We start from the raw sequence: 17,759 nt of genomic DNA on the forward strand, positions 1-17,759 counted from the left end.
TTCGTGATTTATAATTGAAAAATTGATGTTGTAATTGACAGTATAAGCATGAGTTGAACTTCAATATGCTAATAGAAACGATGATTGATGAATATATGCCGAAATTTTCACAGCTGTAAAGACCGTCTGAAAATTTTAATTGAGTTGTTGTACATAATAGTGAAGGGTGATAATGATATGTTATAAATTATTCTTTCTCTTGAATTAGTAACATGTGATTAGAAGTGTGTTTGGAATAACCTTAGAATCATGCTAGGATATTCGAATTTGTTGAGCATATGTAATCGTCATGATAATTCCTTGCACCACTATGGCTTATGAGTAGTAATAATTTGAACTTGTATGTTAAAACCTTAGAAACTGCTGGTGAACATGTGTACTTAACTTAATACTCAAAGTAACGGTGTGAATTATGTGCTCCACATGCTGAAAGTTGTTGATAAATTGGTGTGCCTAGCTGATAAGTTGAATTCAAATTACATGGAATCAATACTTGCATGTTTATATAAGTTGCTTGAACATATGCCTTAGCGGATCCGAGACCGAACCTTGGACTCCGCCAAAGTAAGCGGGGGAGGGTAACCCACCCGAGACGGGGAGGGGAGGGGAGTGGACTGTGGTACCCGCAATCCCGAATACCCTACGATTGTTTTTGTTGACTTCAAGCAAATGGAGCGTTTTGTAGCCTTACAAAAACGCAAAATGAGACCTACAAAGTGTATAGACACCACTGTGTTAGAGGAGTTGGAGATAGAGACGGATGTCCGTCACATATTCGAGACCTTGGGTTTTACGGGTTTGTATAGGGTGAGGAAGCATACTTACCCTTTTCTTACCTTGGAGTTCATGAGCTCTTTTAACTATGACCCGGGGGTGACCGTGAGTTTAGATTGATGAATACCAGTTTTACGTGACTATGGATCTGTTTGCCTCTCACCTTGGGTTGGCCAAGCCTCCCAAGGACTCCATCACCGACATTCCGGTGAGTGCGGCGTCGCCGCCTAATGCCTTGCTTGACCGGGAAGCAAGCTCCCACCTCGAGCAACATCTTTGATTAATGATGTTGCATATTACCTTGAGGGTCTTTCTCCGTTCTGTCTCGAACCTCCTCTATGACCGAAAGGATATCAGTAAATTGAATAATCATGAGGTCTTACTTTTGATGTCGTACCTCAACCCGGAGCGGGCCGGGGAAAGTGGTCTTTAATGCTCATTCCATAGTTTTGTCTTGCCCTTGCCTTGATGGCTTCTTCCCCTTCCCGGTACACGAGTTGTGGTGCTATTGCCACTCGGTTAGGCTGAAAAGCTAACCTCCTTTGAGGCTTCTTCGGCGTACGTGCCTCTAGCTACCCCACTGCCTACCATGGATCGTGAATACTATCTCGACCTGAAATGATTGAGGACCTTGGCTGACGGTAGCCTAGCGTGGAGGGTGTGGGGGATGAGTTGGATGAAGATTTCGGCTCTCGAGCACCTCCCACCCACGGAGCCCTTGGAGCCGACAGTAGTGGCGGTGGACTCCGATGACGAGGAGGAGGAGGATGATGACAGAGACCCCTTGACTACTGAGACCTATCTCATCGACGGCACCATCCTTGAGGAGATGCCGGAGCCGACGAAGGGCGAGAATGCGGGAGTTCAGGTGGTAGAGAGACCCAGCGTGGTGAGGGGACCCCGTCGAGTGAGGGAGAGGGCCTCGGAGACTAGGCCACAGCCGGTAGCACCACAAAGCGGCAATAGATCTTTCCCATGCTACCCTTACCTCGACACCCCGGAGACGCGATCCGATTACGGCGGAGAGAGTGTCATCTATCTTGACACTCCGGAACATGCACGAGATGGCCTACGCTCGGGGATAGGGGACCGAGGGACCGCATCCGATTTGGTGGAGAGGAGTTGGGGACCACTCGGGGTTTTCCATTCCTACGGGGGTGGATTAGTCGACGTGGGGGCACCTCGGTCCTTCCCTTACGGTGGCTTGACCCCATGGTACGTGGGCCCGGGAGCAGGAGCAGGAGTGGATGCGGGGATCGGGTCGCAGGAGCGGTACTTCGGGTGGTGGTGATGATAAGGTGATGTTTGAAGGCAGCAGCAGGAGTGATACTCCTTGTTTCTATCTTCATTCATGATTGTTAGTAGTAGTTGTTGTTGGTAGCGTGGTTAGATTTTCGGTTGTTTTAGTTGAAACTTTATTTATGAACTTGTATCGTTAGGACATAAGGTAGGATTAGCTACTTTAACCGTTTGCGGGATGATTGGGAGTCGGGTCGTCACCCGACTCAAATTATGTGATGATCATGTTTATATATGTTGGTCTATAACGGGTTGTGTAAGGTACTTGGCGCGGTACTCGACAGAGTACCCCACACTCTATCGAGTAGCTGGAGGAAAGGAAGAAAGAAAACATTCGAACTCGGGCTACTCGATCGAGTAGCCAAGACACTCGATCGAGTAGCATGGCACTCGATCGAGTACCGCTACATACTCGATCGAGTAGTAGCTGCATTACGGGGGTTTTCGAAAATTAAAAATGTTCAATTGTTTTATAATTGCGAGTTTAATGTTTAAAGTAGTTATTAGTGCGTAGTAACACCTTTGAACTGTTAAATTCATATGTTGGAAGTCGTGCTTGAAGTTTATAAGCGTATTTGTCACAGCTAGTGAAGCAGCGATAGTTTCTTGTACTTTAATGTTGCATACGCCTCATTACGACTTATTTATCGGAATTATATCTTCTCACACACTTGTGCATACCATAGTATCGTGCCTTACGGATGATGACTAACTAGTCCGGTGGTTAGTGTATAATTGCTAATTTAACGAGTTCGTGCTTAACGAGTAATGTCCGCGATAGATAACATGTTTTAACCCATGTCATGAATCAAATAATAAGTAAAATGCGTGGTAATTTGGGTGGTGAACTTCGGGGACGAAGTTCCTTTTTAGAGGGGAAGAGTAATGTCGCGAAATAAAAAGGTTGTTTTTGAATAATGTTTTGCTTGTTTATAATGTTGTTGGTAGTTGTTTATAATGTTGTTGGTATCATGTGTTGCTTTAAAAAAAAAAAAAAAAAAAAAAATTTGAAGTATAACGACTTACTTTCTTTAGTTCTTTAAAGTGAGTGTGATCGTATTTGAATCACGTTGCCAAGTAACATGGTGGCATTGGTTGTACCATATGATAGTTGATATGAGACATGTTCTAGATCGATAGTTTGATAGTCGATACTGTATGTCGATACTGTATGTCGATACTGTATGTCGATACTGTATGTCGGGTGATCGTAGGTGGCGATTCGCATTGCGAGTTGGATGTTTTATATATATATAAAATAACGGTTGACTGTGATAAAGCTTGCATGATAGTGGCAAGAATCGATAGGTATAAATGTGGACGGTGATGATGATGACATGGGGGGGGATGGTGTTTACAAGGAGTAGTGGTTTGACCGGGAAGATTGGTGAGATTGTGTTGGTTCCGTGTCATGAGCGGGAGAGGTGAGTTGAACTTCGGGGATGAAGTTCTCTTTAAGGGGGGAAGACTGTAATACCCGCCCTTTTAGGGACCCTTTGACCATCATTGACTGTCCTTGGGAGCGGGAGTAATCTTAGGAAAGTAGGCCAAAACCATCTTGGGGTGCGTGTTAAGGGTGGTACTCGATAGAGTAGAGGCTACTCGATCGAGTAGCTAGGTTACTCGATCGAGTACGGGGCTACTCGATCGAGTATGTTGGGTACTCGATCGAGTGCCGGGTTTTCAGCGAGGGTTTTATATCGCGTTTTGTTAAATCCGTAAATCACTTCCGCCACTTTCCTCCTATCCTTCAGTCGCCCCTTTCCCTTCCCTTCACCTTAAAACCTCCATGGAAGCCTTTTGAAGATCCTTGTGCCTTAGGAGAGCGTCTCTTGAGTCGGGTAGCGGTCTTTTGCTGAGTTTCTCCCTAATAGGTATGTCATAGTCATCATCCGTGCCTTTGTCTCTATAGTTAGGGTTTGCTTGTTAGTAATAGATATTTGTATGGTGGTTATAGGCTTTGCTTGGTCGCTGATATGTTATCTGTCGGCGTGGATTGGTTGCGGTTGCTTAAAGGTAGGTTCGCCTACTCAGTTTCTGTAGATGGTCTAGTGTGTCGGATATTGTGGCTGTGTTGTGTTTGGTTGTTTGCTATAATTATTGTATCGTGATGGTTGTGATCGTTGTTGATGGTTCTCGAGATGCGTTCTCGGCTGAGTGGGGTCACTTGCGGGAGTGGCTTCACGCCCTAGTTTCGCCCTTCGTGGAACCCGCCACGGAAGGGGATGTGCACATTAATGGACAGGGTTATCGCTCGATATGATGAGCGGGGATTTGGTGGGTATGGCTGCGGTCCCCCACTGGCAGGGCTGGTCCAGTGGACGGTCAGTGACAGAGTTGGTTGGATTATGGTGGTTGCGTTTGGGACTGATAGTAGTGTTGTATTGATAATTGTAGTTGCCGTTGTGTTGTCTTATCTCAGTACTGACCTTGTGTGGTTGTTTGTTTGTTATGTGTCTGCCGTGATCCCTTATGGTGAGCAGTCGGTCTTAGCAGGTGTTGATGTTGTTGATAGCTGAGGTCCGGGCAGGGATGAGTCTTCACGAGATATGATGGTCATAGCGAGTAGTCTTTGAGTTGTACCTTTGTATCGTATTTTGGTTTGAATCACTTGTAATATAACTTAATAGTTCTTTTATTGACGTTTGATAATTACTTTCCTCGGGCAACCGAGATGGTAACGCCCTTATATGCTAAGGAAGGCCTAGTTAAGGCTCCTCTGGATATGGCGGTGTTACACCCTGTGCTTGTTGATGAAAGACGAGTAAGAAGAGAGCAATTAGAGGAGGAAAAAAGAAAGAAAAGGGGGAAAAGGAAGAGTACTGGAAAAGGAAAAGGAAAAGCAATGAAAACAGTGGAACCAACACCATCACCAGCAAAACAGGCGACAATAGACAATGCTGTGTCATCACCCATGACAATACTTGGGAGTAGGAAGAAAGTAACATCAGATGGACTTGGTTGTTCACTAGATTGTGGGCCGGATGCAGTACTTCCTGAGGTTATTTCAAGGTTTATGCGCGCTAATCAACCACTGTTCTCGGGTATGCTTCTCAAGAGGAAGCAAGTGTTGGATTATGCCTTCCTAGATGACCATGTTTTCCCGCTAACATAAGCTCACATTCACAATTTAATGCTCTGTCTTAAAAAATCAAACGGCACAAAAATTGAAATAACATAATTTCATTTACAAATGCAGGGAAAACCTTGTTGTTTATAAAGACATAATGTTCCTGAAAAGATCTAACTTCATGTCCATGAGACCCACAGTTCATCTGAATGCTGACGTAATTGAATGCTGGTCTTTATTATTACATGATATAGAGCAAAAAGAGCCAAGCAATCTAACACTGTTTTTCTTTGGAATTAGGCATATGGTATGTTACGAACAATGTTTTGTTGTGTTATAATTGTCAAGTTTTGATGTTACAACTTTATATGCTAAGTAAAATTGCTGAGTGATTTTCATTGCTTCATACCCCCACCAGGCTGCTCTCCAGTCACTTGTTGAGAACGTTGATAATGACAGTCAATATGATTTAAGCATCGATGCTTTGTACCAAGCTTGGGAACAGTTCTTGGAAGACAACAGAATAGAGTGCAACCTAAAAGCAGCTATTGTTTTCATCCCAATTTTGTGGAACAACCACTATTTATGTGTCTGCCTGAACCAGCAAAAATGGATAGTTGAAGTATTGGATAATAAAAAATATGACAACTGGCTAAATTCTAAAGTATATAGAGTTGCATTCATAGTGGTATGTTTACTTGAATTGTAATACTTTTTTTTCCAAAGTTATGAATATACTAACACATACTTTTTGGACTTAACTCAAGGCTGGAGCAATGTTTGACTTCCTGGCAACAAAAAATAACACCTTGGATGCTGATTTGGAACAATGTCAAGAATTTATCAACATTGTCAATGTGCCTTTCACTTGGCAGTTACCAGTCGATCTCGATGAGGAGTCAGGTTATTTTCTAATGATGCACATGTTGTGTTATGAAGGCCGGCTGTATGAATCAGAACTCGGGAGGAAGATAATGAGGAGAAATTACTGTGGTGAGATGGCTGCAACACTTATCCTGGCTGACATCAATGAGGTTAGAGAGGACTTGCTTTCAAGGACAACTACTTTCATAGAAGAGAAAGAAGAAATATGGAAGCACCTAAAACCAAAAAGAGATGCAGCGGATACACAAGTAAAAAAAAAAATGTTGCTAGGACAAAAAAACTGTTAATAAACCTAAAGAATCCAGCGAGCACTGTTGATGGTCAGCAAATGAACACTGAGGAACATGTGTTACGCAGTGCATCAAAGCCGCCATTGCCACCAAAGCACAAAAGAAACGCCAATACTCAACAAGGTGCAACAGGTGCAGGAAGAGGGGGAAGGGGTGCTGCACGAGGAGGAAGGGGTGGCCGAGGAAAGGCAAAAAAAAATAGTAACTTTGTCTTTATTTTGTCTAAAAAACAGTTAATAGTTATGGTTTGATTTTGAAACTATTGTAACTTAATTAGGAAGTATTATGATGCTAAAAATATGTAATTTGCTGAAAGATCAAACTGTAGGTATTTTAACCATAGTATAATTTGACTAAAAATGATAATATTTTTATGAAATGCATGATTATAACATTGAAACTAATGATTATACCAGTTATAGGTTAGATTGTAACCCAATATCTTGTGTTATAATAATCATTCATCTGTGTTATATAAAGTAACATATAACCAATATAAAAATGGAAATGTTAATTATAACACTGAATTTGAAGTTTCACAACACTCTGAATAAAAGATGCGTACATTGTAATAATAGAAATATGTATTATAACACTGAAAATGATGAATGTTCCAGTTATAAGTGAAGATTTTAATTCAATATCTTGTGCTATAATAATGGTTCATCTCTGGAATTGTTACAAAGATATAAAAAAATGTAATAATGAAAATGTTAATTAAAACACTGAAATTGGAGTTTATAGTTCTATTTTAGATTGTAACCCTGTCTGAAATTGCAGACTATAACACTGAAGAATATAACACTGAAGATAATGATTGTATACCAGTTCTATTTTAGATTGTAACCCTATGTCTGTAAAAAAATACACACTATGTAACAGTTACAAGTAAAAATTGTAATTGAAATATAGCACTGAAAATGATGAATGTACCAGTTATAAGCATAGATTGTAACTCAATATATTGAGTTATAATAATATTTCATCTATGTTATATAAAGTTACAGACAGAAAAATGTATAAAATGTAATAATGAAAATGTGGATTATAACACTGACAACAATGATTAAGAGTGATTTATAACACAATAAAAATGCACTTTGTAATAATTAAGAATAATATTATAACATTGACAACCATGATTATAACAATGATTTCCAGAAAAATGATAATTCTTCTAATTATTAAGTTTTGTAACATTTAATCTGTTAAAATGTAATAACTAGTAGCTAGTCTTCTTCAGAAGCAAAATCTGATAGTCTAATCAAACTCTTCTCTTAATCTAATAGCTCTCTTTCTTATTCATCTTCCTCTTCATCTCCTTCTTCTTCGTCTTCTTCTTCATTCTCTTCATCATTATCTTCTTCTTCTTCTGATGAATCATTCTACAAAGAAAAATGCCAAGCTCAAAAGCACAAACAAACACAAGAATTTCAACAAAAAATCAAATAAAAGGTTTTGTGAAAATAATACATACATTTTTTATATCTGGAGCTTTTTTAACAAAAGGATTTGGACAATTTCGTTTGTCATGATACCCCATTTGTTTGCAGTTGTTACAGAGTCTTTTTGGCTTTTTCGCCTTCTATATTGCCTTTTTCTTATCCGACAACATTCTCTTCCCTCTACCTTTATTCTTTGCGCGACGTGGAGGCAATATCGTCACTGTGGAAGTTGAACTGCACCCCAACAACTGCTCCATTTCTTGATCCTTTGTCATTTGAACATCCTGAGGACAGAATTTCTCGCGAAATGACTTCAACAGACATGATAGCTCCTTTACTTGACCCTCCGGCAGTGACTTCAGAACAGGGAAAATAGAATAGAACTCAGACCAAATAACAGAGACAGCTAATTTGTGATAGTGAGTAGCATCAACGTTTTCATCAACAGTGTCGTGTGCAACAACAAAAATAGTCCTGTAAGAATTCTTTGCCCACCGTTTCAAGATATATTTCTAAGGTATTTTAGTGATTTGTTTCCCCTTCAAAATAGAGACAATATGACAGCACAAGAGTCCTTTCCTTTCAAGCAGTTTGCATGAACAAGAAGCATCTTTAGTCAGAATACTTTACACAACTCTGAAAATTTTGCCACTAATTCCATCACCAACTTCAGAATACTCATGATCAATGTCATGTATTACTCCAACGACACCACATGAGCATATAGCAGTCTCCACTTCACCTTGGAACTCCTTGAAAAAAGCATGGGTATACAAAGTTGAAGCATGCTTCTCTATTCCTAGTGGCGATACTAAGTTGGGAAGCGCATGATCACTATCTTTGTCAAGGCAGGTTTGTGCATAACGCTGCTGGTCTATAGCACTTTGAAAACTCAACAAAAATTCAACCAGAGTGCCAAACTTATTCTCAAAACGTTTGAAAAAGGAATTCTCACTTTCAGATCTTTGCGTAGTTCTCAATATACAACTCATAGGCAAATCAGTAAAATATGCAGGAATCCATTGTGCACGATCAGAATAAATACTACACAATCAAGAATTATCTTCCAAATTAAATTCTTTAATAACCTCCGCCCACTTAGACTCAAACTCGGAAACAGTCAAAGTAATATCCCAGACAACTGAATTGAAACGAGGCAGAAAGTCTGTATCGTTGCATATGGATGGACCTACTTTGACAGTCACTTTTTGCATGATATGCCACATGAAAAAGCGGTGACGAGCTTTCTTAAAAACTTTGGGAACAACCAGTATAAGTCCGGGGGCCTGATCAGTAACAATACATTGAGGTTCTTTTTTATTCATTGCATCCAAAAAAATTTTCAAGACACCACTTAAATGATTCCTCATCCTCGTGTTCAAGCAATGTTGCACCAAATGTAACAGACTTCTTATGATGATCAACACCAGTGAAAGGTGCAAACATCATATTATACTTGTTGGTTCCATAAGTTGCATCAAAACTAACAACATCACCAAACAATGAATAGTTCAGCCTAGATTGTGAATCACATCAAAAGAGTCTAGACAAAATCTGTGATTCATCAGTGTAATACGCAAAATAAAACCCCTTGCTTGTTTCAGAAATATCTTTAAATCGATCAATGACCATTTGAGCATCTTTTCCACCTATAAAACACTTGACATCCCTGTTGAAATTCTTAAACTCCGTCAATGATGCATGAACATTTTCATAGCCATTCGCATACTCTTTGCAAACCCTAAAACTTGTTGAAGCGCCTATGTTCACCTTAGAGTTATTGATAATTGTCTGCTTGTGAAATGCATTAAGCTTCCTTGTCAATTTCTGAAGATGAGCATCCTTAACAGAGCAAAGAATGTGATTGTGAAAATCATGGAACATGTCAACGACATAACCTTTGCCGTTATATCTAAACCTGATCATTGCAAGACAGCCTACCCTTGTAATTTTCACTGACCTTATATTGCTCTTATTTTCCACATTCCTACTTTCTCTAAAACCTTGCTGATTACAATCAACAAACTTATTGTATATTTCACCACCTCTCAGTTTTTTTGTAGTGTACAATCTAGGTTCAAAACCACATGAGAGAGCATAAACCTTGTAAAACAGAACCGCTTCAGCAAGTGAACTAAAAAACATCCCCAACCTAGGAGTAAACTCCATTTATACCCTCCTCATTCATTGCTCACTACCACCAGGTGTGAAACTCAAGATAAAAAGATGCCTATTATGCGTAGAAGAAGAGGACGCAACACATGTAGGTGTATCATTAAAAACATTGCCACTGCTAGCTACAGAACAAAAAAAAAATAACACAAAAATTACCACAAGTAGTTGACCAACGTGTTAAACAAAATATATTAACAACGACAAATGTGTTCAAGTTTCAAATAATTATCAAGTTACAACTAGGCCAGAATAATGTTACAAATAAAACTACATATGTTATAACAATCAAGATACAACTGATCAGAATAATGTTACAAACAGCAGGACATGTGTTACAACAAATCAAGTTTCAACTAATTATCAAGTTACAACTAGGCAAGAAGAATATTACAAACACAAGTACATGAGTTACACCTAATTGAATCGAATAAATTATAAAAAGCCAAAAAACTATATGAATACCAGAAATAAGAGTAGTAGAAGTAGGAGGTTGTTGAATTGCATTGATTTCCATTGAGCAAACTGAATAAATTGAACAAAGAACGATAGATTAAGACTCACATAAGTCCAGAAAATGAATAAAGATGAACGAAAACGCGAATTACAAAAATTAGCAAACAAATACATGAGTACAAATAATTGAAACGAATTCATACCAGAATTAAGCGTAGTAGAAGTAGGAGGTTATTGAATTCCATTGATATCCATTGAGTACGAACTTTAATTTACGTTAAGAAGCTAAACAAAAATCAAATTGACGAAAAAAAACCAAGGATATTTGAAATTTAGGGTTAGATTTTCCCCAAAAAAAAAAGGAGAAAGAATGAATATATGAAACAGTTATATAACAGAAAATAGGGTTGACCGAGTTAATTAAAATCTTATCTGCTACGTGGAAAAATCTCGTGCGTTAATATAATTGATCCAACGACAGGAACCATAGGGTTGACCGACTTAACATAGGTGGGCCATGGTTTAACACTAAAGATATTAATTAAACTACGCTTGTAACAAATAAAACGTTTAATGTAACACTTACAATGTCTATTGTAACACATTTGGATTACAAAGGGAATAAATGAATGAATGTTTGTTATTCAAGTGAATGTTTACACCTCCATGTTCAGTGAAATAAATAACGCATAATTCTGAATCCAATTCATTAACACACCAAATATACCATTTAAACAATGAAAATTTTAAAATGAAAAACACACATACAAAAAGGAAATTAATGATTCTTAGTATTAAGATTTGTAACATTGGGTCTATAAAATGTAATCTCAACGATTACAACTTATAACAACATAAGAGATGAGCTAGCAACAAACATTAATTCTAATAATAAGTTAAAAACTAATTTGTAAAACTAGTGACTAGACCTTTCCAGCTCAAATTAAAGATCGACACTGTTCTCGTACTTTCTTATCCTTCCTCTTCTTCTACTCTGCCTAATTCGAGACTTCTTCATCCTCTTCTTCATCTTCGTCTGATGATGAATTAGCCTGCCAAATGGAATAACAATATCAAAAAAACAATAGTACAAAAAAACACTACTTCAAGGAAAAATAATAAAAAAACGTAAAAATCCATGAAATTGATACATACATTTTGTTGGGCCTGGAAATTCGCAGATACCCTTGATCAACATCTTGCCTTGGCCTGACTGTCAGGGTGTCAGGATGTCAAGCTGTCAGGACACATGAAGATAGGCGTCAGGCCATGGAGAGGACAACGGTCAAAATATCAGGACGATATTAGACCGGGAAATCATATTAAGAGAAGATTACGCGCATAGCATTAAATGGGAAGATTCGGCAATTAAGAGCAGTAATTAAGGGCGTAATAATGGATATTATTACAGGTGATTAATACGGAATATTCAGCATTTATGAAGAGATTTACCAGCCGTTCATCATATGACTATATAAAGGAGCATATGGAATTCGTGAGAAAAAGAGGGATTTACAAGACAAAATCTATAAAACAATATTCATATACAATTCTTAAGATAATTACGTTCTAATTGTGCTGAAATACTCAATATAATAGTGAAATCCTCTCCTGGCTTGGTGCCCGTGGTTTTTTCCCATTTAAGGGTTTTCCACGTACAAAATTCTTTGTCTTATTATTGTTCTTTTTATTGTATTTCTACTCTTGCATTTCGTCCTGACGACCTGATTTACAGAATAACTAGAGCTAGTTAACCCTACCTAAATCTAACCTGACCTGATTTCGCCTTGCGCAAAATCCATACAAAATAATTGGCGCCCACCATGGAGAATCAAGCTCTTTAAATCTTTTTTCCTCATCTTACAAAAATTCAAAAATCCTACAAAAATGGCCCAGCCTACCATGGAAGAACAATTGAATACAGCCCTCCAACAAGTAGCTGAGTTGGAAAGCTTAAAAGAAAAAGTAGCCCAAACTGAGGCTGAAATCCTGCAATTAAAAGAATCTGAGTCGGCTCTGAAACAAAAGTTGGAAAAACCCCAAGGAGCAGGCTCTAGATTCCAGCCAGGAACACCATTTGCATCAATTATCAAAAACATTGATTTTTCCAGCTTTGGGAGCCCAAGTGGTTCTAAATTTGCCAATGTTGATGACGATGGTGAGTTAAAAAATGACGATGGAAAACCTAATGAATTTACAGCAACCATCATGATGACAGTAGTCCAGGAAATCAAGAAGCTCAATGAAAAATTCGACAAGATACCTGGAGTACCTGCCAGTCTAGAAGAAGCTGCCCCTGACAGCTATGTTGATTCGCCTTTCATAGACGAAATATCAAAGGTTGACGTGCCTAAAAAGTTTGTGGTCCCATCTATGAAAATCTATGATGGAACTACAGACCCACAAAATCATGTAGCCCTCTACAAACAGAAAATGTTAGCAGCATCCATTCCCAGTGAGTTCAGACAAGTTTGCATGTGTAAGGGATTTGGAACAACCCTGACTGGACCTGCTTTACAGTGGTACATTAACCTGCCAACTGGGAGCATCCATTATTTTGCCAACCTGATCAACAACTTCAACCAGCAGTTTGCGAGTAGCAGGGAGTTGGAGAAACGATCCAGATCTTTACAGGATAACACAGAAGCCTGATGAAACTCTCAGGACATTCCTTGCAAGATTCAACAGAGAGAAAGTATCTATTCCCATGTGTGACGTTGGAACAGCAGTGGAGGCATTCAGACAGGGATTGCTACCTCATAGTGACTTATACAACAAGCTCACTAAATATCCCTGCCATACCTTCGAAGATATCCAGGCCAAAACCCTCACTTTTATCAGGCTGGAAGAAGACAAGAGCTACAAACTCGGATCGTCTAGTGGACCAAAAGACTATGAAAAAATCAATAGGAAAAGCAATAAAGGAAACAATTACAGACCTACTTCATATTCCAGGCCAAATCATTCAGAAGTCAACCTGGCACATGAGTATCAAGGTAAGGCTAAAATTTTCCCGCCTATTTCTGAACATAACTTCGGTGTTGATATTGCAGGGTTAATCCAAAGGCTTGACAACATGGGACCAGTAGTCAGATGGCCCAGAAAGGTAGAAAATCCTTACCCTAGGAGAGATAGCTCCAAATGGTGCGAATTCCACATGGACGTTGGACACACAACGGATGATTGCTTCACCCTGAGGAAAGAAGTAGCTTATCTACTGAAATCTGGATACCTCAAAGACCTGATCAAGACGAAAGGAAGGAACGCAGACCAAGGCAAAGAGAACCAGGAACATAAGCAGGATCGCAGCCTTCCCCCACCACCTCCAATCTATGAAGTAAAATTCATATCTGGTGGATCAGAAATCTGCGGCCTAACCAGTTCAACAGCGAAAAAGATAGCCAGGACGCCAAGGATCACATCACCCTGCAGACCGCATCATATCTCAACAATCACTTTCAGTGACTGCGACCTGAAGGTATCCCTGATATTCATCATGATGTCCTGGTAATCTCTATGCAGATTGGAACAGCCACAGTAAGAAGGATCCTAGTAGACGGAGGCAGCTCAGTAAACTTGATCATGCTAGATATGCTGAAAGCTATGAAGATCAATGAAGATCAAATCACCAAAAAATCCAGCGTTTTGGTAGGGTTCAGTGGAGAAACCAGAAGCACATTAGGAGAAATCCACCTCCCAACCTACGTTGAAGGAGTCTCATCCTATGAGAAATTTGGAGTCCTTGATTGTCTGTCGTCCTACAGTGTTATTTTGGGCAACCCTGGATTCATAATGTCAAGGCCGTGCCATCAACCTATCACCAGTGTATCAAGATACCAACAGATTGGGGCATAACCACAATCAAAGGAGATCACAAGACAACCCAAGAATGCTATACAACAGCCTTGAAACCTCCCAAGGCAGGTAAGTCCCTTGCATAGAAATTACAGTACCCTGTCAGGAGCACTTATGTAGCACCTCCCAGAATGGAAACAGATCAGGTAATCCTAGACCCTGAGTACCCTGAAAGGTATGTTTTAGTAGGATCTGATGCCCCAGATAATGTCAGACCCGAACTAGTTAAATTCCTTAAAAATAAATCATCTTGGTTTGCTTGGTCTCATTTTGATATGACTGGAATTAATGCTAATATAATTACACACAAACTTAATATTGACCCATCTTTCAAGCCTGTACAACAGAAAAGACGAAAATTTGCAGCTGAAAGAAATATTATAATCAATGAGGAAGTGGAAAAACTCCTGGATATGGGAATGATCAGGGAAGTAATGTACCCTGAATGGCTGGCTAACGTGGTTGTTGTGCAGAAAAAGAATGGGAAATGGAGAGTCTGTGTAGATTACACTGATTTGAACAAAGCCTGCCCCAAAGACCCATTCCCTTTGCCACATATTGACGCCATGGTAGACGCCACAGCATGGCATGAGATGCTGACATTCATGGATGCCTCCAGTGGATTCAATCAAATAAAAATGCACCCTGCTGACCAAGAGAGTATTACATTCATTACAGACCGAGACATATACAATTACACTGCTATGCCTTTCGGCCTGAAGAATGCAGGGGCAACGTACCAGCGCCTGGTCAACATGATGTTCAAAGATCAAATTGGTGATACCATGGAAGTCTACATAGACGACATGGTGGTAAAGTCCAAAAATGCAGAAGATCACGTAAAGCATTTGGAAGTAGCATTTAAAATATTGGAAAAATACAACATGAAGCTCAACCCTGCAAAATGTCACTTTGGAGTTTCTGCAGGTAAGTTCCTTGGATACATGGTTATGAAAAGAGGCATAGAAGCCAGCCCGGAACAGATAAAAGCTATCCTGGAACTTCAGTCACCCAAGTCTGTCAAAGATATTCAGAAATTGACAGGCCGGGTAGCTGCCCTAAACCGGTTCATATCAAGATCCTCTGAAAGGTGTAAAACATTTTACAACCTGCTCAGAAAAAATAAACAGTTTAATTGGACGGATGAACATGAGGCAGCCTTTCAAGACTTAAAATCCTACTTGTCATCTCCACCCTTACTGGCTAAACCAGAAAAGGGAGAACCCCTGTCAGTATACTTATCTGTCACTGATACAGCAGTCAGTGCGATCCTTGTAAAAGAACAGGAAGGTCAACAACATCCGGTCTATTATGTAAGTAAGAGCCTGCTGGATGCTGAGATAAGGTATGGATTACTTGAAAAATATGTTTTAGCTTTAATTATGTCGTGTACTAAACTAAGACCCTATTTTGAAAGCCACCCCATTATAGTCAGGACCAACTTACCTATAAAATCTGTCCTGCGTAAGCCTGAATTATCAGGTAGGATGGCCAAGTGGTCAGTTCAAATTAGCACATATGATATCTCCTTTGAACCCAGGGCAGCGATCAAATCGCAGGCTCTAGCAGACTTTGTGGCTGATTTCAGCCCTAACCTAGAACCTGACCTAAAAAGAGAGGTCAATCAATTAGAAAATAAAACTCCGGATCAAGAATGGACTTTGTTCATATATGGGGCATCTAATGCCATGGGGACAGGGTTAGAACTAGTACTTAAATCACCACAGGGAGATATGATAGCGCAGGCTATAAGCTGCAAATTCAAAGCTACTAACAATGAAGCGGAATATGAAGCTCTGATAGCAGGCTTAAAGGTATGTCTAGACCTCGGTGTTCAAAATCTAAAGGTAAAAACGGATTCGCTTCTAATTGCTAATCAAATAAAGGGAATTTATACGGCTAAGGATGCAAAAATAATTTCGTATTTAGAATACGCAAAAAACCTTACCACTACATTTCCTTTATTTGATATAGATCAAATATCAAGAGACCTGAACACAAAGGCTGATGCTTTGGCTAGCCTAGGTTCAAATTTTACCCCTACGGTTCTTGATAAAATACCAATTGTTCATTTATTAGAGCCAGCCATCAACAAGCCTGAACAAGTCAACCCTGTCAATCAGGATAGTAATTCTTGGACCAAACCCTATTATGATTGGTTTCTCCGAGGAATACTGCCTCAAGGGAGACACGAAGCAAGGACTTTTAAAATTAGAGCATCAACCTATGCTATTATCAATAACACTTTATTCAAGAGATCGCAGGCCGGACCATACCTGAGATGCTTGGAACCTGACGAAGCCAAATTAATACTTCAAGAAATACACGATGGACATTGTGGTAACCATAAAGGAGGAAAAATCCTGGCAAGTAAAGTACTCAGGACTGGCTACTACTGGCCTACACTGAGCGCTGATTGCCTGGAATACTCTTCAAAGTGTGAAGCCTGTCAAGTTCATGCACCAATCATACATCAGCCATCTGAGCTCCTTCACTCAATTTCTGCACCCTAGCCATTCATGAAGTGGGGCATGGATATCGTGGGAAAGCTACCTGTAGCTCCAGGACAAAAAGTATTCATGTTGGCTATGACTAATTACTTCTCCAAATGGATCGAGGCTGACTCTTTCAGGCAAGTAACCAAAAAATAAGTAATATCCTTCATTAAGACGAATATTATTTGCAGATATGGAGTCCTATCAGAAATAGTATGTGACAATAGAACCCAATTTGTGGGGAAAAAGACCCAAGCATTTTGCCAAGAATGGAATATCAGCCTGGTAACATCCACCCCTGGATATCCAAAAGCTAATGGCCAAGCTGAATCCAGTAACAAGGTAGTCATAAGCTACCTAAAGAAGAAACTAAAAAGAAGGCGAGGCAGATGGGCTGAAGAACTTCTATTAGTACTATGGGCAGACAGGATAACCCCAAAAACATCAACAGGCCAAACACCTTATTCTTTGGTGTATGGCTGTGAAGCTGTCATTCCTGTAGAAGTTCGGGTGCCAACATCAAGATACAGCCTGAACAACGTTGAAGCAAACAGAGACCTGATGCAAGATAAACTGGTCCTGACAGAAGAGCTAAGAGATGCTGCCAAAATCAGGATGGCATCATACCAACAAGCAGTAGCCAGGACTTACAATAAAAATGTTAGAATTATAGTCTTCAGGGAAGGAGACCTCGTCATACGAAAAGTTTTTCCAAACAAAAAAAGAAAAATCAGCAGGCAAGCTTGGCCCCACATGGGAAGGCCCCTACTTAATTGATTCAATCGTTGGGCAAGGAGCATACAGGCTCCAAACATTAGAAGGAGAAATGATCCCAAGATCTTGGAATATAACTCGTTTAAAATTATTCCATGTATAAAACCAATATCAGGCCATCATCAGGTACAAAATCATATCTCTACTATTAGTAATTCAACCTGATGTGCTATCTGAAAAATTACGTGCTTTATATGCTCTATGTGCAATCCATGCCTATATATTTAACTAACTCAACTTCTCT

General features: G+C 39.5%; 1 protein-coding gene across 1 annotated transcript; it reads right to left on the reverse strand.

The window, feature by feature from the left end:
- Window positions 1-7,903: 7,903 nt before the first annotated feature.
- On the reverse strand, window positions 7,904-9,932 carry LOC141648821 (protein FAR1-RELATED SEQUENCE 5-like). The gene is made up of 4 exons (XM_074457533.1): window positions 9,352-9,932; window positions 9,115-9,246; window positions 8,394-8,807; window positions 7,904-8,237 (listed from the first exon to the last, which is right to left on the reverse strand). The coding sequence occupies exons 1-4, from the start codon at window positions 9,930-9,932 to the stop codon at window positions 7,904-7,906; spliced, it is 1,461 nt and encodes a 486-aa protein (XP_074313634.1).
- Between the last annotated feature and the right edge of the window lie 7,827 nt (window positions 9,933-17,759).

Source organism: Silene latifolia, chromosome 3 (assembly GCF_048544455.1).
Source record: "Silene latifolia isolate original U9 population chromosome 3, ASM4854445v1, whole genome shotgun sequence".
In the NCBI taxonomy this organism is placed as follows: domain Eukaryota; kingdom Viridiplantae; phylum Streptophyta; class Magnoliopsida; order Caryophyllales; family Caryophyllaceae; genus Silene; species Silene latifolia.